Below are 27,158 nucleotides of genomic sequence, written 5' to 3'. Positions count from 1 at the left end.
ATGTAAATAAGATTGAAGCTTCAATCAGCTAACTGAAATTCCTTTTTTACATTCCGATAACAATATGTAATCAAACTGGAAATTTTCACAGGTTTTCAATTTTAAATTAATGATTAATGATTAATGATTAATGATTAACAGCATGCATTAAACTAACAGAACGATGCAATAGCTACACATTCAAATATAAATTCCATAGCAATTAGTGGTAAACTATTCCTACGTTATTTGTTGGCTTTTAATTGAGTTTTATAATTTTAACGATTTTTCAAAAGCAATTCTCCACTCAGCAATTAAATCGCAGAAACAAGTGTTCGACTCAAAACAGATCACAAAACCCACGCGAAATCTTAGCATTCAAGTATCTCTTAGAGAAAAAAAGACTGGAAAAGTCCATAATAGTTAATGTTACTCGTTTGTAATATGTACATACATATATGCAAACTATGTGGTAACCATCAACATCGCTTAAATAAAAAAAAGAACAACCGCAGACGATTATCGATACCCACGCAATCGATTTAAGTGCAATTTGCATGGCTGCGGTGTCACTTTAGATAAACGCCATGAAAATAATTGGCAATGGGTTTTGGGTGCAGTATTTGAAAAATGCATTAATCATAGACACAGTGTGTCAGTGTGTGTAATGCATAAAAATGGTTGCAGAATTTTCAGCACAATAAACACTACATAATTCTGCAGTGTAGGCTTGATGTCCACACCTTTGATGCATCAATGATTCGTTTGGTGCACCAAAGCGATCGCAATGAAAAAGTGCAATCCCATGGAATCTCGTTTCAACCCGGGGGAAGTCAAGTGGAAAATGTGTGAAGAACTGAACCCAAATGACCCGTCGCCCCAGCACCAATAGACTAGCTTATAAAATGCATGGGAGAGTTCGGACTCCAAGTCCATCCATCATGCGAGGCCATAATGAGCCCGCAGCGAATCATTCACTAGTCTGGAGAAGCTCCTGCTCCCTTAATTATGCTGAAATTATTCATACTCACGAAAATGCCCAAAGGGCATGCAAATTGTTTTAAAAGAACGTTTAACTCACCTGCAAAGAGAGAGAGAAAACAGAAGCAAAATGTTTAATAATTATATAATTATGAGCATTAAAACTAATAAATTTAGGGCCCTGCGAAAAAATCCCACATATCATGCATATCAAATTGGTTTTTTATTTCCCAAAACCCAAATAAACAGATTACACTCTATTTTGTTTACCAATGAGCACATTGTCGAATTTCAGGTTTTTTTCCCCCAAATGAATCATAGGTCGCTCGAAACCATCAATCTTTGGCTTTATCTTTGTATTCAAATTTCGATTGGAAAGACGGTCAAAAGCGAATCAACATAAAATCTGATAAACACTTTCAATTAGCATTCAAAAAAGTTAAAAATAAAGGTTTCATGCTGGCAAAAATGCGAAACAACTCCGTTCACAGAGTTTGGAGTTCTTTTTTCCCTTCGATGCCTGATGTTTTATTCAGTCGGCTATTGATTTGCATATAAAATTGCTTGTTAGCATGTTTCGCCTGCTTCTGGTTTATTCAGGTTAAATATTATCCACGAAAGTAACTTTCACATGTAATTCTCTTAATTTGCGCGAGACAGAGACCTTAAAATTCAAATTTAACTTTGACCTTTAAGAAGGCGACTGGAAAATCATTGACTGTGAAATTAAATGAGGCGTCTCTAATCAAGCCTACACTTAGTTTAAATTGTCTAGACGATGTCATTGAGCACTAACTATTTAGGAATATCAAATAAATTTAAAATTAAAAATGGAAATTCAATTATTTCATTAAATATTCATATTCTGTGTCATCGCTGCAGCCCTTTTATGAAAATGCAATGACAGAAAATGCAAACAGCGAAAAAGCCAATTACTTTTATCAGGTTTCGACAGCTTTCCAATTGTATAAACAAAAATAAAGCTGGCAAAAAAAATGATATTGATATTTATGGTGAAAAATCAAACGAATAAATATTTGGCATAAACCGAAACAAAGGAAATTTATTGTAAATCAAACCGAAAATGGAAGAGCAGAAGAAAGAGCACTTCAATGGACAGCGAGTGGGGTATGAATCACAGTGTGGCCTCATGAAAAGGGAATTAATTGAATGCAAATGAGGAAAGGCTCAAGAAACCACAGGCATTGAGCCAGGTGTGTCGGATTATGCATGGAATTCGCTGGATACCCGGGTTCTGCCTGATTTGATGTGAATAGATTGAAGTTAAGTTACTCATAAGTGCACAAAAAGTAAAACTATCTTAAAGGGAAACTATCTTTATGTTCAAGATGTACTCATTTGGCATTATTCAACACTACTTTAATACATATTGTACTTTATGTGAGTAATTATTTTCCAGTGTATGCAGAATGTGTGCCTTTGCTTTGGAACAGGTTTTCTCCTTATTAATATGATTCAATCGACAAGAATTTGAGTCTGGGTGCGGTGTGTGTGCGGTTTGGGGCAGCGTGTCAAGTGAAGTTGTATATCCAGCAACTGCAAAGACACAACTACAAATTGTGACCATTCATTTCCCAATCAATGCCGCTACTACCTCAAAGCTCAGTGTTTGTTTCTGCCATCGAGTTGGTTTCGCAAGGGGCCAAAAGAAAACAAAAAACGAGTCTTGGCCACCACAGAATGCAGCTCTCAACGCATTTTACATGTTTTATTGTGCATTTTTTCGAGTCTTTAAAACTATGCAACTCTTTGCTGAATGAACCACACATATCTTGAACCGATTTGGTTTTGTTTGGGATTTTGCACCAGTCGCAGTTTGAAATCCAGTTTTATGTGCTGTATCTAGATTGTCGCTTTTGATTTCGGATTTCCATTTCAAAATGCTAATAAATCTTGGCTCTTAATAAGATCGTTTTGCGTAAATTGTGTGTGAAATGTGTGTTTTGTATGGCTTTGGGAAGTGGAGCAGGTGGAATGAGTTAAGAATTTGAAGGCGAAATCGGATATATTTATTTATATATTTATATTACGCTCAAGGTTAATGTTAACTAACTAAGTTAAATAATTGAATGGCTAAAATCTTAATTAGATGCCAACGTGGCGAAAAGTAAACCCACACTCCTGCCAAAAATCCTTTTGTTTTCAATCAAATTTTCACATGAAACCCATGCCCCACCCGCCATAGAAAATCAAGGTAATTACAAAGGAATGACTTCATCAAAGTGCAGCAAAAAAAAAAAAAAATAAAAAAATAGAGTTAATTTGAAGCTCACGTGACTAACACAAGACAGAAGCTAAATTAACAATTTTACAGCTGCAGTCGGCGGGCGGGGAAAGTGGAAAAGGGGCTTTCCCCGATTGGCGGCCCAAACAATTATGCGCAACAACATGGCAACCAACTGGGCGGAGATACATAGATACATGGATACAACAGATACAAATGGATACGGATATCCACGGTAATTGCCTCAACATGGGAAGGGTCCCAGCAAAAAATCACTCAATTGCCCCCGACGGATCAATTGAATGCAGTTCATGGCCTCGTGACTAGATAACTTTCCAAAGTTCGACTGACTGGCAGCTGCAGCATAATGGCGTTAAATTACCAATATAAATCAATGGGTTAAACACAACGAAAACCAACACCCGCATCGCTCGATCAACGAGAATACAACACTGTAAATGAGGGGGGATCGAAATCTCAAAGTCTCCAAAGGGCACCGGCTATCGTTTACTTAGCCAGCAGAAACCAGTTGAACAACTTGACTTGGATGCTGGCCAAAGACTTTTTCTTTCTTTTGAAGCGAGTTTATTTTTATCTGAGTGGAATTACATACATACAACTATATAAGACTCAATCCTTGGAGAGTTCTCGAGTCTTAGGGCCACGAATCGTGTTTCTGGTTCTGGCTCTCTTATTTTATTTCCAGATCGAACAGCGAGATCGCTTTTTTTTAATTTTTTTTACCCATTTTTATGGTCGCATGAAACTGGTTTGCCCCGCTCGATGTGTTGGTAGAGATTCTTTATGGGCCTGCTGTATTTGCTTTTCCAGAAATCGGTTTAAAGGATTTCACAAACTTGAACAGCGGCGAGCATAAATTGCGGTTTAAGGTGCTTGAAAATGTCTTCATAAATATGGGATATCTGAACTTGGCAATGGCGAATGTGATAGAAATGAACATCTTGTTTGTGAGGGGATTAGAACTTAAGCCAACTGATCTTTCATAAGTTATACTTAGTAATACAGCATTAGATTTCCACTTTCTATGGCATACGCATATCGAAGATTCTCATAAATAGTCATTAGCATGCTCATAAAAACGGAGTAGAATCCACGGAATGTGGCCAAGTCAAGTCGCTTAACTATAATCAATATTTTTTGTATTTTTATTATTATTTGCAGCCATGAATTATGCATTTCAGTTTGCTGCAGCTCTGGAGTTCAAAATAAAAAGTGAATGTCATTTTATGTCTAGTCTAAGCAATGTCAAGTTTTTTAAGCTGGCTGATCATCGGTGGAAAATGAAGGGGGAAAATTTTAAACAATAAAAATCGCTTATGGATTCCACAGAAATATATTTATTAGCCTTAGACAATAAAAAAGAATTTAATAAACACCTGCTTTTGTTGACTTTCTTCCACGAAATTTCCCTATCTGCATGGCCTATCTGAAATATTTAAAAGCTGTTTCCACATTCATTTTCAGAAAACACACGAAAACCTGAATCAAAGTTTCACTTTCGAAATATTCATTAAGTTAACGACTACGGGTTTTTGGGTTGGCAATTTCTTAACCCATGTTTATTACTCCGCAGACGGTTGGCCGTTGAGGTCCTCGACTCACTACTCACCAAACTGCAACAATTTGTGGTTTTGTTAATTATTTTATAGCATAGCTAGCTGGTCATATGGGAATTACACACTTTATGTTAATCAACAATTTCCTTGGACTTCCGTTTGATTTTTCGCCATTTTCTTCGATTTTATCATTGCCAATTCTCTGGTGATTGAAAATGAAGGGGCTTCGATGTGTTATCAAACTTTTGGCATCGCTCTAACCATCAATTTGCGCAGCTGAAACCTCAAAACTTTGTTCGTTTTTTGTTTTCTTTTTTTTTTATAACCTTTATGGCTGGGGTTTGTCTGTTCGAAAAAAAAAAAAAAGTTTTCTCGTCGTGTTTTTCAATGCATTTTCACTTACTGCAAACTTGGCACTTTTTTCCCCATTCGGCTTGGCTTTTTGCTGATGAGGTGAGAGTTTTCAAGCAAATAAAGAGTGTAAACAGATTTTGCCTCACTAATGAGCGGCGAAGTGGGGAGGCTAAAAGGATGGTCTTAAGCACACCTTACATGTGTTTCTTTGAGTTAATTAATTACATTGTTTTCAGAGTTGTCCATTTTGAGTTTTCCGCTACGGAAAAATCGTTTAAAGCGGTCAGCTAAAATGGAAACCATTATACCAGAGATTTAAGATTTAATTTTATGGCTATCTTTGATTTAAGATTTTTAAATTTAAACACTTCTATTGGTCATTGCTCTATTATATTATTATATTCCTAGCCCAAGGTGACAATTTTGTTCTATTTTGCTAATGATGACATTTAATTACATAAATAGAAATGACTCCTGGGCATTTGATAGTCAATTAAACTATTAGAGGTAACCCTAAGGTTGATCATTATTTTTGACAAAAATTCAAGAAAAATTCAACATATTTCAAAGAAAATATACCCAAACCTAAATAACTATGCAAACTAACAAACTTCGAAAACCCTCAGAAAATTCCTTGGAATTCCAATCTTTACCTGTTGCTGAAATGATTCATGGCGAAAATGATTGTTTGGCAGGACGAGCTGGTTGCCCGTTGCCGATCCGCTGACTATATCCATTTCGAATTGATTGATTTTTCGCGTCTAAAGGAGGTTACTGTGGTTGCTGCACTCGCTGTTGCTATTGCTGTTGCTTAGTGCCACATGTTGCACATTTGAAATCTCGCTGGCAGAAATGTAAATTCAAGATATTCACAGAAACTGGTTTCCAAGCACTTGGTTAGTTAAAACATTTAACTGGCGAAACACACGAATGACACTTGAATTACATTTTTCTTTGGGGTTTTATTTTCGTTTTAGGTATTATTATTCGTATGGTTTCCTACATATCTTATTTCTCTGTTTTTCTGCTTAATTAATTGCAGTCGCGAGACGCGCGCGTGACAAACGAAAATCGGCAAAGTTCGAAGCGACAAAAAAAGTACAGGCGCCCCCAACGAAAACGGACAAATCAAAAGAAACGAGAGTGGGGGGCGAATACAAAAATATTGAAGGAATCGCCGCCGCGATATTTAGTTGAAAAATTCGTCCGTTAATCGCGTCCACTCGCCAGCAAACGTTGGCCACTTTTGAAATAGACTCAAGAAAGCAAAAGCCGACCGACGTACGTGGAAAACGTTCAGTTCGAAATATGCTCAAAAATGCCCACTCACTAATACCAACAAAGGTGTGTGCGTGCATGTGAGCCAGGTAAGCATACACACACACACACACATACACCTGCACACACAGGTAGACGACAAAAACACGTAAACTTGTTGCTGGCAACATGAGCGAAAAATGTTGCCCGGCAACTTTTCGCTGGCAACCCGGTTTGAACCTTATTTTATGGGACACGTTTACCACTGTGTGTGTGTGTGTGTTTGTATGTGTGTACAGGTGTGTTGTGTAGAGTTTCGGCTCACTCAAATCGCTCGAATGTGTGGTGGTTGGGCGACAAAGCTACAAAATCTGAATGAGAATGGGCAGCACTGGCAACGGGTTTCGCTTTAAATTGGAGACTCCTTGCGTTGTTAACCCCAAAAGTTTTGACCCGTCAATCCTTTGAAAATTATTATTAATAAAATGCAAATGCTAATATGGGAATTTACTAAATAAATATTTTATAAAAGTGTTCGTTTTTTACAAAATATAATTTATACAACATTTAAAATTTTTTATCCTTATCATTTTTAGTTTATAATTAAGAGTTTTATATCATAGGGTTAAGCAAGAACTTATTCCTGTACACACATGTCCCTCTCTTTCTTTTATTTGCCCCTCTCTTTTGTGCGAAGGAGTTACGCAGTTGTTGTTGCTGTTCAAGTTTGCAATCAAAGATAAAAGAAAAACTTGGCAAAATTCTGATGTTTTTTTTGTTTTTTTTTTTTGCTGGCAATGCAGCAGTGTGAAGTTGGTATTTATAGGAATGCTGGTTGTTGTTGCTGTTGCCAGTGCTGCTGTGAATTTGCAATGAGCGAAATGGTTAAGGAACTTAAAAACAGGTAAAAAAGGAGCTCAACAGATGGCTGCTGAAGTGCAATGAAAATGCAATGAGTCAACGGCTGCAAGGGCGTTATTCCACATAAATATATATGTTTTCGATTTGCAGGTATGCCAGGGAATTCCACGATCATAAGCTTTGAAGGGAAAGGAATTTCAATTGACTGGGCGAAGAAAAACTACGTTGTACTACACTAAAAAAAAGGGAAATACAGAAGTACAAACATTTTTCTACTTTCAATCTATTAAATAGTTTAAGCTGAAATGATTTATTATTAACCTTTTTGAGTGCATTCCAAAAAGTGCATGTCCTAGCCCAACAATAACAAAAGAATATAAGTTTTCTGTTTGCTCAAGTGGCTGGAATGAGTAGACAAAAAGTGCACAGGAATGGTAGAGGAAAAGTGGAAAACCCATAGACCAATGGGTCAAATAGCTGAGTATTAACCTAGGTCATGCTACAACTATATACACATATACGTTGTTTTGGAAAATGGGAAGCCAGTAAACGTATTTCAATTAAGTTTTTGATTAGTTCTGCCCGATAATGTCCGTCTAGTTTAGAGGTTTTTGTTTTTATTTCCCAAATTCAATTACCTCAAACTGCTTTTTTGAGGCGCTGATTTTTATCTAGTAGACGGGAGGCTTCGTTAATGACCTGGCTTATGTGAAGCAATTACCAAAAAACTTAATGCACTGCTATTACTTTATATCTCCGTGTTGTTGTTGTTTTTTCATTATTTGTATTTTCTTTGAGCGGTTGAGCACGTGCAACATTTCAAATTGTCGGTGTGTCTTTATAAGTTTTTTTCGTTGTCATTTTTTTTGTTATATTTTGACACAATTATTGCTATTACGAAAAAGCTGAAATCGTTGACTACGCCACCTGGTGGCTGCTGCCGGTCATTACGAACTTTGGGGCGGGGGGAGTGGCAAATGGGGGCCTATGCACAATAGTCTTGCAATTGGATAATTTGATTTGTACACGAGAGCGAGCTGCACTGCAACTACACTTTTCGAAAATATTGTTAAGTTTTTGAGAAACATTTTTAATATTAATTTACAAAATGCAAAATCAGGTCTTTATTTTTAATACAAAGAAAGTGATGGTAGATACTAGATAATAGATAATATTAGGTAAAAGTATTGAAATGAAGTACATATTATTCTGTTAAGTGTAATCAAATAAAGTTTCATGGCCTGTAATTTTTGGCCAAAAATATTTAAACCTGGGAGGGATTTTACCTTTGAAAAATTGTGCAATAATTGTGTCCGAAGGCTTATACCATTTTCTTAGATTTAATAATATTCTGTGACTGTTTTTATTTATTTCAACATATAATTTATTTGTACATGTTGACTCTTGGAAAAATAATTTTCGTTTCTTGCTTTTACTCATTAACTCTTTAAGAATAATATTTTATGCACCGCATGGTCTCAAATAATAATATTTCCACTTATTACTAATAAGCTGCCAGACTTTATTAAGATAACACACAGTTTTTTCCCTTCTTTCTTGATTGAGTTTATTCTGCCTTGCATTTTCAATAAGCTGCAGCAATTCGTCTACAAAAATATCTTGGCACGTGACTACTGCCTTGGAATACGAAATTAAAACAAAAAACTGTCGGCAAAGGAAAATCTGTAAAATGTTTTAAACAAGTTACTGGCGCAACTTTCTTCGCTTCCCCAGCGGAACCACAAAAAGATACCACAAAGTGGGGGAAATGGGGGATGGGTGACGAAGTCGTGTGCTTCATTCGATTTACGAGGCACTGCAGCCAAAGGGGAAGTCCCCAGACAGACTTGAGCTGCATCGCAATTGTTTTTACTTTTTGTTTACTTTGCATATGGAAGTCACACTGAAGTCATTTTCCACCAGAATTGGGCTTAAATTTCTTAACCCTTTCGACCTGAGACTAAAGCAAGAATTTAAAGAAATAAATTTATGTTCACTTCGCTTGAGTTTCCAGCAGCAATTTATTTCGTTTCATCCGAGTTCTAAATGGATTTATACACACGCCGGAAGTTGAGTCATGGGCGAAGGCGAAGTACATTGGGCTTTAATTGATTCAAAATTATTTATAAACCAAAATTTTCTTAAATTTTGTATTAATTTTTCTATCTACATAAAATTACAAAATATTTATTATTTTTTGCTACCTTTTCACCTATTTTGTAAGTACTCTTTTTAATAACATTCGCCCACTGTTTTAACCATGTTTAAAGCCACAATCAACGAAACCAATTTCTCAAACTCAAGTGCTCCTCAGAGCCCGAATCTGGATTCGAAACAGAAGCGCATAAATTGTGCCCCAGGCGAATGTGGAATTAAGCTAAAACGAAAACTATATACATATATATCCACTAATGACGATAGCGAAAATGAAAGAAAAACAAAAGAATAAAATCAAACCGAAAAAAAGTCTATATCGTCATGGAAGCCTGAGCAGCAGCGGCTTAAAAATGCATAAAATGGTCAACAAAAGAAAAGGGCCTGCATTGAAAGAGGTAAAAGGAACCGCAGTCGAGCTTTGACTTTGAATCTTTTTTGAGAAATTGAAAGGCCGCAGTGAATATCATTTTGGGGCAGGTGTGTTCGAGGATGCCAAATTAGCAGCTACCGTCTGACCAGCAGCTCCTCTCCCTTTCATCTCCATTCCGGCTTTGCCAATCTCTCACCTCGTTTATTTCTTCATCCCATTTCCATTAATGGCCCCAAGCGAAATTTTGAACATCATTAATTTTAATTTTTGCGCAGACGCACCCCAGGGGCGGTAGGCTTCACTGCCTCCATTCTGGACACTGCAGACAAGCCACGAGTGATGACTGATGATGACCTGGCGCAACGAGCCACACCACCTCCATACATCCACGTATGTACATCCACGAGTGTAATTAAGGTGGCCAAATGGAAAAATAGGTGCCACAGCGACAATTGAAAGTGTTGCAACGCGAGTTGACAAATTTCGATGTTGCTCAAGAGCAATGCAATGTGGTGATTGATGGCTGAGGTGGTGGTATTCAGTGGCGTAAAGAATTTTAAAATTAGGAAATCAAGGAATTTTCCTTAAATATATTTTATATCTGGGGCGTAAAATATGCAACTAACATGTGCCACTTGAAGTCCTGTCTAGTGATTTTTATATTTATTTTTTAAACTTAGAATCTTAAATTAGGTATTTGGATAAACAACGATTTAACAAATATTAATGGTGGAAAATTAAATTATTTGTAAAGCCTGTCTTTATGTTAGTCATATTTTTCAGAGTTGCCAACTGACCGTGTGGCCTAATGGATAAGGCGTCGGACTTCGGATCCGAAGATTGCAGGTTCGAGTCCTGTCACGGTCGAAACAATAACTTTTTTTATTTTTTTTATTTTATGAAAATGAGATTTGAGCGCATTTGGTTGCATTTATCACACCTTGTAAGTATGTATCTCACCTTCTTAAAGCGCCTTCGCTGCGATGAAGAGTGTGTCGATGCAGTTTCGAGCAGATTGCTGTTGTTATCCCCCCCATCCCTTTTGCCCAGTGCCTGGAGAAGATCGTCAACGTTGCGTATATAGGGGCGATCTCGATCCCCGCCGCGTTCCCTTTCCTTATCGCCACCCCCTCCACCGCCACCCATGCAGCTGGTTATGCTCCGATTGCCCACACTATTGCTGCGCGATCGGGATCTGGTCTTTTGCTTGCCCAGCCAGTAAACCTGATTTGCCAAATTTATTTCGGCGGCTGCCGCAGCTTTTCTTCTGCCCAATTGTTGTTGCTCCTGCACATGTTGATGCTGCTGCTGTTGTTGCTCCTGCTGCTGCTGTTCATTGGCCAGATATTCGCCGGCTATATGAACCTTGGGTGCACTAACCAACTGCAGGCCAGTGGCGCCGAATTGCTGTGGGAACTCGTGCAACTCGAGGGGGAAACGGGGATCCATGGTCTGACCCGGTTGACGCGGATACATGTAGCCATCGCGTAGAAACATCTTGCTGGTGGTATAGACCCTATCCGCGATTTGGTACACTCCACTCGAGCCGGGACCATCGCCGCCGCCAATAATTCCGTTTCGGACATAGGCCGTCGGTCGATAGCGAACCAGCGGGTTATATACATTCGATTTGGGGGGTTTAGTTTTGAAACTGCGACGTCGCGTGCTGGGCTTCATATTTTTGTTGTATTTAATATTTCGTTTTTGTTCGTTTGTGTATTTGCACCCCGCGATTACAGAATGTTTGCTCTATAGAAAATCCACCCTTGTGCTGTGGGTTGCGTGCGCACGTATCAAATGTTTTCGAGTTTAAGCGTGCTTGAAACAAGCGACCGTGTGGCCTAATGGATAAGGCGTCGGACTTCGGATCCGAAGATTGCAGGTTCGAGTCCTGTCACGGTCGACACCAAAGTAAATTTTTTTTTTCTTTTTTTATTTTTTTTGAAAGAAAATTGAATTTTGTTCTTAAAAAAATTAAATTTGTTGCGAACTAAAATCATAAAGTAAATACACAAAACCAAAAAAAACTTTAAGATGCACTTGGCAAATTTCACATAAAATTTACATGTTTTTTGGCTGACAATATAATGTTTTATGATTACAAGTAAAATTAGATCAAGAAAAATGTTATTTTTTCGTTAAGAAATAATTAAAAAATAACAACAAATTAACGTTTCAAGTGTGTGATTAAATTTAATAAGCGTAAATCTCGACAATTTTTGTTCTATGTCAAATGTATTTTTCGACCGCGTAAAAGTATGCTACAAATATGGTAGAATTATTTATCATGGCCTTCTTATTTAACAGCGCACTAAAGTAGGCAACATTTGTGTTTTAAAAACGCCTAAGAGATGCCAATAAAAAAGAGATAGACCCTATAAACTATATTGAAAATAACCGATTTTTTAAGGTTTTTACGCGACCAACACGTTCGGCACACTGCACGTTCGATTTTCCACTGCAATTGTTTGATTTTATTGCAACAACTTTTTCTGCTTTTCTGTTGTTTGCTGGAAGGCACGCACTGCCAATCCAATTAGCCGGGGTTCACCTTTCGAGCCGTCGTCTTTGCGCAAGGTAAATTGTTTTTCGAACCCAAAGTATTGACACAGTTTGCGAGTCACTTGTTTTGTTAGACACATTCGTCTTCCTGAACTGTCAACCGAGCTGTCATATGGGTGAGACAGAATGCAGAATAGAGAGAGAGAGAGAGAGCCATGCTAATCTGTCAACTCTGAGTTGGTTAATTAAAGACTGATTTGGCAAATAATTGTGGCTTAGCCCTGCTCGACCCCAATACCAATTTACAAGCTCAAAACGTTGCGAAAACTCAAAGGTAACCCGATTGGGTCAATGAATGTGCGGTCTATTGAACTTTCGATAGTATTATTGACGCCCCTTTTTCACTTAATGATTGCGAATTGAGTTCAGCCGTCGGAAAATACTTTCAAGGTTATATTACAGGGATCTATAATATGCAATAATAATATTTAATAGTTTAAAACTTAGTGGAAAAGATGTGGTCAAATATAAATCACTCTCTTTCTTGTTTAATATATTCAAGTTTCCCCTTTATTCTATCACTTCTGTCACTCCACTTAATTCAATGGCCCTTCTCAGTTTCAATCTGTCAACTTCCTATTATTTCCACCTTATCTATTTGACGTTTGTCTTTCCAACACTTCCGCCTACGAAAATCGTTTATTTTTGATGGGGATTTCTTTTCGTTTCAATCGCGACGAGGCTCAAATACGAACTAAACTGAAATGAATTCAATGAATTTCAAGAGCCTATCGGACACGAGCACATTTTCCAATGGATAGCGTTTCCAGCTGGAGGAGAATACAAGAACAAAAGCGATTGCGATAAAGCTTGGACTGAGCTGAGCAGAGCCCAAGTGAAATGAGACGAAATGAGGGGCTTAAGCCAAACAAATACACCCCCTAAAAGCGTAAAATTTTGGAATGGGGCAGATGTTTGCGGGAAAAAAACCAAGAATAAAAAGGTTTGAATGCTGAACATGCAGCTAATTAAAAATCACAGCCAAACATTTAATATATATCAATCAAGATATATGATGTAATCTATTTTGTTTCGGGAATATTTTGAGTGTTTTTTTTTAATTCTATATATTTTGCATAAATCATTGTACTCACAAAGAATTCATCCTCGATGACGGGATCGGCCAGCATCTCAATGGCCTCGGTCATGGATCTGCAGGTGCGATTCGTGTTCTTCTTCTTCTTGAGCTTCCGGCCCAAGGTGGCGGCATCGCTGAAGCGATGAAGCAGCTTGTCCCGCTTCCGGACCGCCAGCGGACTGGTCGTCGAACTGGCGTGGCACAACAGCGATCCATAGCCATTCGTTGAGGATATGGTGCCAGTATTTGCGTAGAAATTCTGCGGTTGATATTGCGCCGGAGCAGTTAGTGTGCTATTCGAGTCGATTTTCTGTATGAGATTGTACTCGGATTGGGGATATTTGCTGGCCAAATGCGTTACGGAGTCCGCTTTGGAGCCCAATTGCGGCTTGGGTGGCGGCGGTGGCGGTGGATCCTTCATCAAGGCCACGCGACGGGGAGCGGCGCGGGGTATGGTGGCCGAATGGGGGGAGGAGGTGACGTCACCGCCATAACTAACAGCGCGACGATTGCGATCGTTTTCCTTTTCCCTGAAAGGAAATTAAAATTTAATTTATTAGAATTTTCAATGTAAGTTTTACTAGATAATAAATATTATGTTTTAAGTACTAAACACTATATAAATCTACCTATAACGCCTCCTCTGCATCGGTGGACTAAAGAAACAGTTGGGCGACAGGGGTACAAAGTAACCCCATTGAGGATCTTGATCCGGACCCTCATGGTACATGCCCAACTGAGGCGTCATCTCCCTGGATCGACTGCATCTGAGAATGGGCATGGAAACCCTCTGGGGACCGAAACTTCTATTGGAGCGATACCGATCCCGATACATATGACGCTCCAGTGAAGATGTGGTGGTCGTAGCATCCGATTCCAGCGTGCAATCCGAATGATCCTTGTTCTCCAGGGTCACATTACTGCCCAGCTCATCGTCATCATCAGCATCATCATCCGTGGAACACTCGGGCACCGTATAACAGGTATAGTCCAATTGCGACATTGTATTTGTCTTTATTTGTTTGGCTTTTCGTTTGCACACACATTTAGTTCATTGTCATTGTGTCTTTGCGACTCCCACGTAAAATGTTTCAATTATTTAATTAGTCTGCAACTTGTTGCTGTTTTTTAGTTGAGTGCTTTACTTTAATTTTTCCCTGACAAATGTTAAATGACATTTTCAGTTGGCCTGGCACTTAATTGCTCCACTAGAGTTTGGATATTTTCTGGTGGCAAAAGAACATTAGACTGGCCAAGGCATTTATTATGTTCACCCTCTGGACAATCGTGCTTCCTGCCAGAAAAAAATTCAGTGGTTGTGTATGTCCAGTGGGCACAATTAAAAGTCGTTTTCGGCCTCCGTCGAAAAGTTGGCCTAATGAGGTGTTGAACGGAAGACGTTCTACTTATGATACTTAACTTGGCCAAGACTTTTCACAGACAATTTACTACGGTCGCAAACACAAAAGAAATCAGTGGGAAAGCTAAAAGGGCATTTTACCGAAAGTAAGTCATAATTGTTAAAGTAGAATGTTCTTTTAGGAATCTCATTTTTAAATTTACTATATGCACGAAAGGCAAATTTAACTTTGCGGCCTGGCTAGCTAGAAAATTTGCAGACTAAAAGTTCATTATTCATTAATGGGGTGAAAAAGGAAAGTGTCAACAGTGAAATCCATCAACATTGCAATTAAAATGTCAAACAAGGAAACGACTGAGTGCCAGACTCCCGTTTAAACTTCCTATATAGCAAACCAACCCCCACTGAAAAAAAAACTCCACATTATACAAAAAAATTCTCTATAAAGAGGCTCCATCGTAATGATGATGCAAAAAGTGATCCCTGAGGGGAAAATGTGCGACTGGAGGAGATTCCAACTGCAGAATTCGCAGACAGCGACACTCCGGATATGAAGATTACAACGGAATTGGGTTGCCACTCCTGCTGTTGTTTATATTTATTTTATTGTTGCAATTATTTTCCTCTTTACAGCATAGAATTGCATATTAAACGTGATTAATGACAAACGAGAGAAATGGGGGAAACAGCCGGATGGATAATTTTTGATTGCCCAAAGGAAAATTAGCATTTGAGGCGCCTGTGTTTATGGAAATGGGGAAATCTGTCAGAAAAAGGGGAGCATTTGCATGGCTGGTCGCCAATTCTAAAAAATGTTTTAATTTATTTATAGATAATTTTTGTAAGCATTTATCTTTATTATTCCATTTTAACTTTTATTTCTGTTACTTTTTAGCACAATATTTAAATATTTTTGGTATTTATGCCCATTGTCCACAGACTTGCTCGCGTAAATCATTCTAAAAATACTTTGATTGGGTCAGCGAATTTCCCAGCAATTTTCAAAACAAATACCAATTTTGCTGTACTATATCATTTACAATTGTTAATAACGAAACACGAGCGCACACACGAAAATGTTCTTAGATATAAACTAAGATAGAAAAGTTCAAATAAAACGTGATTTTTTCTTTTCGAATAGAACTTTTCACTTCACGCCGCGGCTGTTCAAAGTAAATTGTGCTGACCGCCGGCAATTTCCGAACTGATTTCGAATAGAGCCACGGAAATCTCGTAGCCGCCGTGGGGCATCAGCAACAAATACAACCCTCTCGGACGGAAACATGCGCGACAGACTCGAAAATCGTCCAAAACACTGAGAAAATTGGGAGAGTGAGTTGTTTGGGCTGGTGGAGGGGGAAGGGGGAGGGGGAAGGGGGAAGACTTCAAGCGGAAGAGAGTGCGCCAAATAAGAACAAACATTGTGTTTGACTAAATTGCTTAATATCGGGGGACCAAAATAAAAGCAACAACGAAGAGCGGCGGCCAAAGGGAAAAGAAACAAATCAGAGGAAAATATTAGCTTGTATAAAAGAATAAAGACTGCAAAATACCCTTTAATACTTAATAATAAAAAAAAAAAAATTCATTTTATACAATCCAATGACACAAAACAACCCTTTAAAATCCAAAGTTATGTTAATAACTTTGTTATTAGTTAAATTGTAATAGTTAAATCCAAAGATACTATTTTCATATTAGAAATATAAATATATACAAGAAATATTATATCTTATCTTTGTACCATACTATTTTCTCAAATTTAACTCTTGTGATTGCCAAGTTTTGGTCCGAGTGTATATACCCTTTCGCAGGGCATTACAAGAACCGAAACATTCTCCGTGGAGACAATTCCCTGGATAACGAGGTGCACACCCAAAGTTCCCATATGCCCGTGGCTCTTCGTGTGTGAAATGTCATGCAAAATAAATGTCAGCCGCTTAAAAATTAGTCCCTCTCTCTTTCTTTCTTCTGCTTTCTGCAGCTTGTCTTCAATTGCCGTGACTCTTCAGAAAAATTTATTAAAAAAAAAAAAAAGAAACGTAAACTGTTTCTGTTGTTATTGGTGTTATTAAAAATAAACACGGATGAAGTGGTGGTGTGTTGAGAAAACGCAACATTTTCACTTGTCACGCATTCATTTTCCCATTTTCCATGTCCGAAAATGTGTGTCATTTTGGGCAAAGACTTTTATTGACATCTTTGCCTTTGTCTGCTCACTTTTCTTGCAATTGGCGAGATTAATGAAAGGAAAGGGAGCAGTGCACCCGGTTCGATTGAAAGTTCTATCAATTACACTTGTTAATTAAAGTTGGGTGTGGATTAGCCCGCATTTCGAGGGGTGTGTGTGTGTGTGTGTTTTGATAACAATTGCATGACTGCCGCACAAATGCAATTAAATCAGTTCTAAAACGGGCGTGCTGGCTACGAGTACATGGAACTTAAGTCCAATTGTCCGAGAGCGTTAAATTAACAATGCAGGCAGCAAATGGAACCAAATGGAATGGCATCGATCGAACACTCTGTCCATATATATACATACATATATATATATATATATATATTATTTTATAAATGTGCATGTGGGTTGCAAACGGCGCAGAATTAATTAAAGCACTACAGGAGGGGCGAAAAAAGTAGATCTTTAAGATAACAGAGCGGGAATTCGTGCTATAAATAAATGCAGCCAAAGAGAGTTGCATAAATCAGATATATATATATATATTTTTGGGGCTATAGCTTAGATAAATGTGTGCTTAAGGAATGCGGCAACTAAATATTTGTAAATAAAATAAATTTATATCTATTGCAAGGTAAATAATATAAACTTCTTTTTATCGTTTTGATTTATCACAAATTTCTAATTGTTTTACAAAGCTTAGTGTATTAATATGTTAATCTTGTACCCTTCTAATCACAGTGTTTAAACCACTTGACATCGTTTACCTTTCACGACCCCAAACCAAACCAACTTAAGTCGGGCGGGAATTTTAAAATGTCTATAATCGATTCGATTAGTGTCACCCGGGGATTAATTGAATTAAACTGCACGTCGCGGCCGCAGACGTTGCACTATGAAAGCTATGTTAAGTGCAATTACAATGCACAAGATGTCAAATGATTTTAACCTCTTGGCACAAAAAAAAAAAAATGGAAAAATGGAAAAACAAAGAGAGAGGCAGCAGCCATTTTCAGGGAGCCTCAAGACAAAGAAAAATGTTTAAAAAATGTATATGACTAAGACTCGAATAGTGCGATTAAGTAGCGCTGACAGTTCATATGATAGATACTGGGCACGTGGTCTTAATTTAATTTCTGACCGAGAAAAATGATAATTAATTATGAAAATGCAGTGGACATTTGTAATGTGGAGTACGTATGCGTATGCAAACAGGTTTCTTTACAAGAGAGAAGGCTGAAATATATAGATATATACAAATATATATACAGAACTGGTTCTTTTCAAGAGAAAAGTTTATATGCTTTTTGATCCAAGGAAGTGTTTCTATTAGTACAAACATATTCCCAAGATTTATAGCCTATAACTCATCGCCAGCATAAATCATAAGTCACTTCCGATATCTTGCCTTGGCAATAATGTTTCACAGCCATACCACACGATCTAAATGATTTCAAACTTTAAAATAGCTTTGTTAAAATGTAGACGAAAGGTGGAGCAACACAAACATTGCCCTGCATTTGTCGCTATAAATAACAGCCACAGCCAAAATAATAATCAACGAAAACAAATATACACACAAAACTTGGCAACCCTTTTAGCCAGCTGCTGTGTGAGAAAATAATTTAGGAGACAATGAGGCATCCATTCGACGGCAACGTAGAAATAAACATTACAGTTGGCAAACACGAGCCAAAAAAAATTCGAAAAAATTACCGCCAATTGAAGTGGATTTTTCTTTGACGCATTTAATTGCAGGTCATAAATCAGGGGTCGAGACAGCTTAACTGGTTTCGTTTTTGCCAAATGCAAAGCGCGTCAAAATAAACCAGCAAATTGAAATGAAAGCTCATTATGGGAGTTTCTCGGAAATTGGTTACTCTATCTATTACACTTTCAACCTCATCATGAAATCCTATCCACAAAAAATATCTCTCTAAATGCTGGTATTGATTTCACATAATGAGTTAAGTGTATGGGCCATGTCTGCAGGGGTCCACCCACTTTAAACGGCTTTTTGATGGTCTGCGTCGAAGTGGAAGACCTCCCGTTGAGGACCTGTAGATGTGAAGATCTGGTTCCGGTTTAACTGTAATGGAGCGGCTCAATTCCCATGATATGTGAAAAATTTACTGGATAATTATGGTAGGCGTGTGAAAACCATGAACGCAATTTGGCTTACTTATACAGTAAATTGAGCGGAAATTATGGCGATTAAATTACACCTAAACTTGTATGCAAAGTATGAGAAATAACTGATTTTTTAATTTACCTTTAAACTTATTTAAAAAGCATTAATACTTGCTTGTGGTACAAACAATTAAAAGAATTCATCAAAAACACAATTACTAGAAAGACGTAACTTTTGCTTTGGCTAATCATAATTTAAGCCCATTAAGGCCAAAGCAAAAATCCAAGGTTATTTTTTAATATTTAACTGCAGCCACTCATAAGTCAAAACAAGTTTCTAAAGTGTTTTTGGCGTATGCATAATTTTTCATACATCACTTTGGTTATTTATTTTCTAATTTTTGTTTGGGATTAACACATCACCTAAACCAGGCAGAACAAAAAAAAAAAAAACAGGTATGCCGGTTAAAATTTAAGACGGGAACCCAAAAAACAGCTGAAAGGTGTTGAAAACATTGGTCACGCAAAGCCTTCAAAGTGATTGACACATGTTCGATTCCTGTAAGAAATAATGACCCCACCCAAAATAAAAAAACAGACAGAAAAGCACGAAAATTTGCACAAAATTTAAGCAAATTATAGCCCCAAACGAAACATGAAACTAAATCAAAGCACACACACAAAAAGGTTGCACTAATTTGCTTCGGGCCAATTTGCGACTACAATTGCTCGGATTTTGGGGTGTAGTTGCCAAATTGCAATTGGCCAAAAGGATTGATTGAGTCATAAATTGGAAGAGAGGCAATCAATTTCATTTCTTCGACATCACGAACTCAGCAGCCAGCGGCCAATGCGATTGATGCAAAACCAGTGGCCAGTGAATTCGGTCTATTATTATCATTTGTATCCATTAGCCTCGAGTGTAATCCTTTTGCCATTCAGCTCTATTTCTCTGTCGAAAGTTAATAAATCTTTGCACAATTAACCGTACAGAGCCACAGCCAAGACATCAATTAGAGAACGCAAGTCGAGCTCCACAAAAGCTAAAACTAAATCATGAACAGCTGCCGGAGAATGGGTTTCTTTTCTTTCATTTCGAACTTGGTCAGGAAAAAAAAAAGAAAGAGAGTTGGCCCAAAGGCGGGGGATCGGGATCGGGATCGGGATCCACAGAGCCATCTGCGACGCGTGTTGCCAATTTATCTTTGAGCGAGTGACCCAGCTGGGGATTTGCTCGAGCATGACTCATTCGCCGGGGATAAGAGATAATCCTGTTTTTCCCCTTGTCCAAGTCCGACTTCCAGTCGACCGAAGGCGGAGTACGCTGCTCTAATGGAGGCTGGCAATGTTTGTCCACCACTTAAAACTGGGGAACAAACTTAAGCTCGGGATGGAAAAAAGAGTTCCGAGAACACTTAAAAAAAATAATTCAAGAACAATTTAATTTAATCTCGAATATATTAAAATATTTGAAATCTATATTATCAGCACAAAGTCTAATCTAGTTGGATTAAAGTAAACTATATGTTTTAGTACCATTTTAGCTATTATGCTGTCCCATCCATTGTGCCTATTTAAACCCGGATCAACATTCAATATGCCTAGTCCTATCCAGCAATAAAAAAAGACCCTCACTTGGCCATAATAAACCCATGTGCAGTAGTCAATTGTTGAGGGGTGCAAGGCATACAAATTTCGCCATAACTCACATGGCTCACGGGAGACGCTTTTGTTTACGGCCTGCCTGCTTGCCTGTTGGCCCGGCTTTGTTTATAAACTGGTTCAAAATTTGCACGTCTTTGGCATATAAATTCAAGAAAATAACCGAAACTGCAGCAAAGAAAAGGCTGCCACGCCAACTTGTTTATCTGTCGCTTTCAGCTGGCTGAAAGCTGACTGGCCAAGCCACCAAGTCCTGCCTGTACCGCCATCGTATTCCTCTAACATATCCCTCGTATCCCCAAAATCCCCCTCGTCCGGATGATTGTCAGAGCAACGCCAACAGCTGCTGTCGTGCAAGTTTGTTTCCATCTCGTGGAGTCCGCCGAGTGTTCATAAACCCCCTTGAAAGTCTGGCTTAAAGCTGGAGTTGGAGTTGAAGTTGAACGATGATCGCTGCTTGCATGCTAAGACCAGTGTTATATGGCCAAACAGTTTATAGTTATGTTTTATTGTTGGCTGACAAAGCAGGGGGCAAACTGTGTTAGATTTCATGACGCTCACGTTGGCTAGCTTCTTCTACTTCTTCATCTCTGCCTATGCTAATTTCCCACATGGCCAACGTTTTCTGAATTTTAACTTTTACTTTAGTCGGTTCTACTCGCAGTGGCGCCTGACGTGGCCCTAACGGTAATGTCAGACACTTCCTTCTCCGGCAAAAGTACAAAATTTTGACTGGGCAATTGCAGTTCGTTTCTCTGACTCAGCTGCAATCTGCATAATCAACAGTTTTGAAAAAGGCGACGAGCAATTTAGGTGCCAACAAAGCTGAAATCTTAACAGCTCGCCACGCAGAGTTATTAATTTAATAAAATGTGCAGGGTGGTGGAAGGTATATATGTTAAGGTAAATAAAACTCATAATAAATCATTTTTTACTTTAATATTCAAGGTCTATATGAACATTCCAAATTTGGTCTAGAAGGTGATTACAAGACTCTCATTACAATCTTGATGTAATGAATAGCAACCATTTTTGGTTAACCATTTCCTCGTATATTCATTTCGTTTTCCATGAGCAAGTTGAGAAACATAACTCCAACACCACCAAAAAAGGCACCAACGCGGTCTCCACCTCTTAATTTACTTGTCTCTCTTTCGGTTTTTGCATTTCAACTTGGCCAAGGCTCGTGCCATGTGCCCCCGCAGGCCATAAACGTAGTTTTATTCATACTTTTTTTCTCTTTTATTGTTGTGAAAGCGTTTTGCAGCGAGGTGTGCATAGAATAAAAATATTAAAAAAAAATATGAAAAATAAAAAATAATAATACAACGATTTGGCAACTTCGACCTGTGTGTCTGTGTTCCAATAGAAATGCTGCACTTAATAATGGCTCATAATATTTGTAGGTGGTCTAAGCCACAGATATACAGATATATATAAGACAACAAAAAATGTGGGGCACTGGCAAAACGCCCACTAGTTGTGCAAGGCATACGGCTGCATTTTAACCATTTTCCATCATCCATTAAAAAGCCATAAAATATTTCGTTTCAGGTCTTTGATTGCATTGCAGGCGTAGCCGGATGATGTGTTGCAATGGCAAATCCGATAAAGGATAAATGTTTAATTAGAGCGTTAAATGTTTGCCGCCCCCTTACCTCCTCACTGCGCAAAAAACAATAACATGATTGTCTTTTTCTTCACATATTAATTTATCATTATAAATAGATTTATTGTCTACTCGGTGGCATGACAAAACAAAAGACTTAGGCGACAAACTCGTTTCTTTGTGTTTCAGCCAGATAGATTACTGTTTTGCATAGATTGCCATGGTATCTTGGTGGGAAATTTTAGCTTTGATGGATCATCGACGAGTGCAGCTTATTCGGCTGTAGCAACAATTATATTTTTTGTTTAAAAAATGACATGCAACATAAATTCAAGTTTTTCTGAAGCGCATGGTTTACCAAACTGGATTTATTAATTATTTATAATTAAATGCTGAATGTGATTATTACATCGTTTATAGCTCTGTGTGAAAGCTTAACAAATTAGCCTATCGTTTATATCTGCATCATTATTTGGCATAAGTAAATCCCCCAATTTGTATCCGCACCCAGTGCTGCCCTTTACCCTCGACCCTTTGAAAGCTGTTTTTAAATCGTATTTATTGTTTCGATCTCGAATTTCTGCTGTGGTTCCATTTGCTTTGCTTTTGTTATGCTAAAACCAATTGGTGGCAACCTTTTGGTATTTAAACTTGACTTTAGCCAGCGGCAGCTAAAACAAACTTCTCTTTATAGCACTAAATGCTGGTTGTTGCTGTTGCCGTGTTTTATTTGTGCCGTTTCGTTGCATTTGCTATTGTTATTGTTATTATAATCTGTCTGCTCGGCGGAGTCTCCCATCAAGACGTCACGTAATAGACGATCGGTCGGTCACTGGTTACACCTGTTTTGGCGCCGTCTTTTTGGGGTTTTCTTTCTGTAAGAAATCGTGTAATGATATGCCAGCAGCAGGGTTTACGGTTACACGTTTTCCGACTCAATGAAAAGTTCATCAAACGCATCGGCATGCCACAAGTGGCAAGTGGCAATTGGCAATTGGCTGCTCAAACTGTAATCTGCAAAAGTCTTTGACTTTCGGGCAAGGAAAATCACGGAAAACTGACGGAATTGCTTTTAAATTAAGGGGAAACCCATATAACAGCAGCTATCCTTGAAACTCCTCCTTCTCAGCAAAAACCCAAATCGGCAATTAAAAACGACAAGTGAAAGTTTCCATCCATCTTTTCGCATACAAAATGTCGTAATCGAACTTCCAATAAAACTTGCTTCGATATTCGCACGTTTTTTGTAGTTTTTTTCTTCCCAAATGCTAATTTAAATGCGTTTCGTTGGGGCGACAAATTGCCAGTTGGAATCGTGCGTTTGTTGAACTTCATTTGCATACGTGAGCTGAACCAGTTTCGTGTTTTTGTTAACGTTTTAGCCCAATCAAAAGGTCTTTGATTTCTCGAGTGGAAAGTGAAACGTATCCCAAAAGAAAGTGTTGCCTCCCGCACTAAAGAAGCTAAAAAAAATATACAACGATGGTGCCTCATTAAGTTGTAGGAGTTTGAAATGACTCGGCTGTTTGTTCAATTTGTTTATTTATCTAAATTCAAATGCATTTGATTAGCCAACCGAGATAATATTCTAATTATGGGTCAGAGCCACACTAATGATGACGATTTAATTTATGGTTAAGTGGTCGAGATGACTTTTAACCTACGCCGAGACATTATGTGAGCACTGATGCGGATGGATAACGATTTGGGGTTTGGCCAGAAATTTGTTTATGGCCAAAGGAAATGTCACGCCTCCGCAAAATGTGTAAGTAAAGTTAAGCTTTAAGTTTGGCTTTTATGTTTTCAAAAAACATTTTATTATTAACAAAGCATGGTGGTGTAATCTCTTAATGTGTTGTATTTTATTAGTCCAATCGCTGAGCTTCATTATTGCAAAAACCTTTTATTTTCAGCTCATTTTATGTTTTTTCGCTTATTTCGCCTTCGTTTGTTGACTCTTCCCAAGCAACTTCCACTTCGGTCTTCAATCTCGGAGTGAAATTGATATAGTATGGGAAGTTAATTAAGAAGAAGTCGTCGAAGAAGTGGCAGACATGGGAACTTGTTTCTGATATTGCATCAATTGGAAACCAGAAACCAAAAAAGTGCCGCACACAGCCATCAATAATGTTCAGCAAACTCCGGGGCTACCTGACTGAATATCATAATTATTTTAAGTCATTAAACTTCAGAAAATCAAATCTCAACTACATATCAAAAGTTAACCAAGCAATGGCACAAGAAAAAAGCCGAAACAAGAAAATCCGCGCAACGATAAGGAAATTATGTATTAAACACATTGACGATTGGACAGGCCGCCACCGCCCGTAAAACAACATGATCTCGGGACAGTTAAAAAGACTGCAAAAAAAGAGTTAACAAGTTGCCACAGAGCGAAGAAACAAAAAAAAAAAGTAAAGAAAATCTCGCCACACCAACCGATTTTGGCGGCTGTTTAAGTGAATTAAATATTGCGCAACAACTGGGGGAATACGATGAATAAAATGGAAAAAAAAAACGACTACTTCTGCAGAAACTTGCCCGTGTTCATTGGCCATATAAACGGTAACAACTTCGACGATCCAAATCTCTCCGATCTGTTGTTGCATTTGTGGTCAAGCTGTCGCTCAATTGCAGTCCGCAAATGGCTTAAATGCGCGCTCATGACCGCAGGCAATAAAATAATTAAGACGAACATAAAAACGCCGGCAAAAAAAATGGCTGCATAATTCACACTTTGAGCTTGTTTCAATGCTGCGGACCAGGCCAAAACGGTACGTCGTTTCATACGATGTTTAATGAGCCTTTTTGGTGGTGAGAAATTGGAAATTGATTTTACTTACAAGTCCTAATTAGCTTTATTTCGTTTAAATTACAGTGAACTTACATTTACTGCATATGAAACAAGCATATATTTCTTGGATTTTTTAATGATTTCCAACACTAATCAAAGAGATTTCTACAATCGAAATCGATAAATTTTCATCGCACAATCGGCAAATTGCAGTGCAATCAGGCAAAACAACGATAATAACACCCAACTGTCGTCGCCGTGTTTTGTCAATTTTGAGGATTGGTCAACGTGTCGTATACACAATTTGCACAATCGAACGTAAACATTGCGGCACAGCAGCCAGCAAATGAATAGTAACAGACACCGGCAGCCAAACTTTAACTTTTTAAGTGCAGCGAGCACACTGAGATTAGTAAACAATTATGGTTTTTCGCGATTTTCGAAATTGCAACAAGTTAATTCACCGCCCAGCAATTGGCGGCGAATAAATTTACTCGTAGGGCGTTAACCAGACAGAAAACAGGAAAATTGCACAAGTTCAGGCCAAGACCTGGTAATTGTCCACTCCACACTCCACACTGACATGGTAATTCATTTCTTGCAATAAATCCAACTTATTTGTGACCACTTACTTGTCAATGTAATCGATCGTTTCTATTTCCTTTTGCATTTTTTCCCCATCGCGACTCTCCTCCAAATTGGCGGCATCTGAAAGAAGGAAACAAAAGCGGCATAATTAGTTTAGTCTACACTTTCATGTATATAGTAGAACTTTGTCGTTGCATAAATTATAGTTGCAAACTAAATTTATGAGTTGCATTCTCCGTAAAATGGTAAACACATGTCACATCCAACATGACCAACATAAATTATAATTAGCGTGGCAAAAAGTCGCAGACAAAACAAGAACTCTAATGTAGGCAAATGGCAAACACACAAAACTCACGCACCACACAACTCGAGACCCAAAAGAAAAAGGTGTACAAATAATCCTGTTTAACCTTAGACTCACAAACTATATATATATACAGTCTGTGCAGACATATAAATCGTTGTTCGTGGCATGATTTACGAGACAGCAGCCACAGCTGAGCGAAGCATATAGATCACTTCAAATGCCGGCCAAATGTCAATCAACACTGAACACACATATGTACATATGTATATATGTATGTGGAGCAATATAATGAATTTGGATGGGGTAATGTGTACATATAAGCGCTATAAAGACACCCTGACAGACACTTTTATATCGAACTCCCCGCCAAAGTGAGTGAGATCAAAGTGATAGCATTCATTTATGGCGCACAGAATAAATATTAAACACACGCAAGACAAGGTAAGTAAAGTACACAAAACAAATCGAACAAGAGATACCCTAAGCTGAATATAAGTGGATAGGTCAATACTATTATTATGTTGCTTACTTCTAACAGTTGAGCTGATATGTTGTATTGGTACTCTTAGGTACTATTCATATTTCCTTATTCTTGCTATTAAAGTCAAAAAGTAGTTTTAATTCACTGAAACGCACTGTATTTGCCACACACGTATCCAGCGACTTGTCCAAATCTAGGCAAGTCTTTTTCGGTCTTTGAAGTCAGGGGAGCGTCACTCCATGACAGACACTTCAAGTTCAATTGAAAAAAACTATGAAATGCGAATAAAGACCAACCGCATTGCCAGACAATGGCAAATCGCACACTCGGATATATATATATATATATATATAAACAGATTGAGGCTAGGCTTGATCTGATCTGATCTGAACTGTGCCAGCTGTTGCTATAGTTTTCGACAAGTTTCTGATTATTCTTGGTGCTCCACAGGCACATGTATATATGTATCTATGTCTCGATCGTGTCTGCAAACTAAAACTCCAGCCGAGAACTTCAGACAAGTCAAGTCAGCTGAACTCGCAGTGCAATTTCATGCATGCAAATTAGTTTTTCAACCTGTTGCAATTTGTTGTAACCCCCTTGAAATAAGTATATATATACATG

At 38.0% G+C, this 27,158-nt stretch overlaps 1 protein-coding gene and 2 non-coding genes across 14 annotated transcripts in view; 2 read left to right on the top strand and 1 right to left on the bottom strand.

Annotated features, from left to right (window-relative positions):
* The window catches only part of LOC6728866 (tight junction protein ZO-1), an 82,757-nt gene that overhangs the window by 23,545 nt on the left and 32,054 nt on the right, over nucleotides 1–27,158 (bottom strand). For 6 of the 12 annotated variants that reach the window (XM_016177176.3, XM_016177180.2, XM_016177171.2 and 3 more), the window contains exons 2-3: nucleotides 25,788–25,863; nucleotides 13,438–13,951 (exon numbers count right to left, since the gene is read on the bottom strand). In XM_016177176.3, coding sequence (XP_016035554.1) covers nucleotides 13,438–13,951; nucleotides 25,788–25,863 — 590 coding nt within the window. Of the gene's footprint in view, nucleotides 1–5,789; nucleotides 6,408–10,741; nucleotides 11,650–13,437; nucleotides 13,952–14,050; nucleotides 14,440–25,787; nucleotides 25,864–27,158 lie in introns of those variants that run through there. The other 6 variants (XM_016177172.3, XM_016177173.3, XM_016177183.3 and 3 more) reach the window with 5 other exon arrangements.
* Nucleotides 10,576–10,648, top strand: Trnar-ucg. Its single transcript has one exon. It is a non-coding gene; the product is annotated as a tRNA-Arg (tRNA).
* Nucleotides 11,612–11,684, top strand: Trnar-ucg. The gene has a single exon. It is a non-coding gene; the product is annotated as a tRNA-Arg (tRNA).

The sequence above is a fragment of the Drosophila simulans genome, chromosome 3R (genome assembly GCF_016746395.2).
Source record: "Drosophila simulans strain w501 chromosome 3R, Prin_Dsim_3.1, whole genome shotgun sequence".
NCBI lineage: Eukaryota > Metazoa > Arthropoda > Insecta > Diptera > Drosophilidae > Drosophila > Drosophila simulans.
The sequence above is the reverse complement of the archived record's forward strand: the minus strand, read 5'-3'. Positions and strand labels throughout refer to the sequence as shown.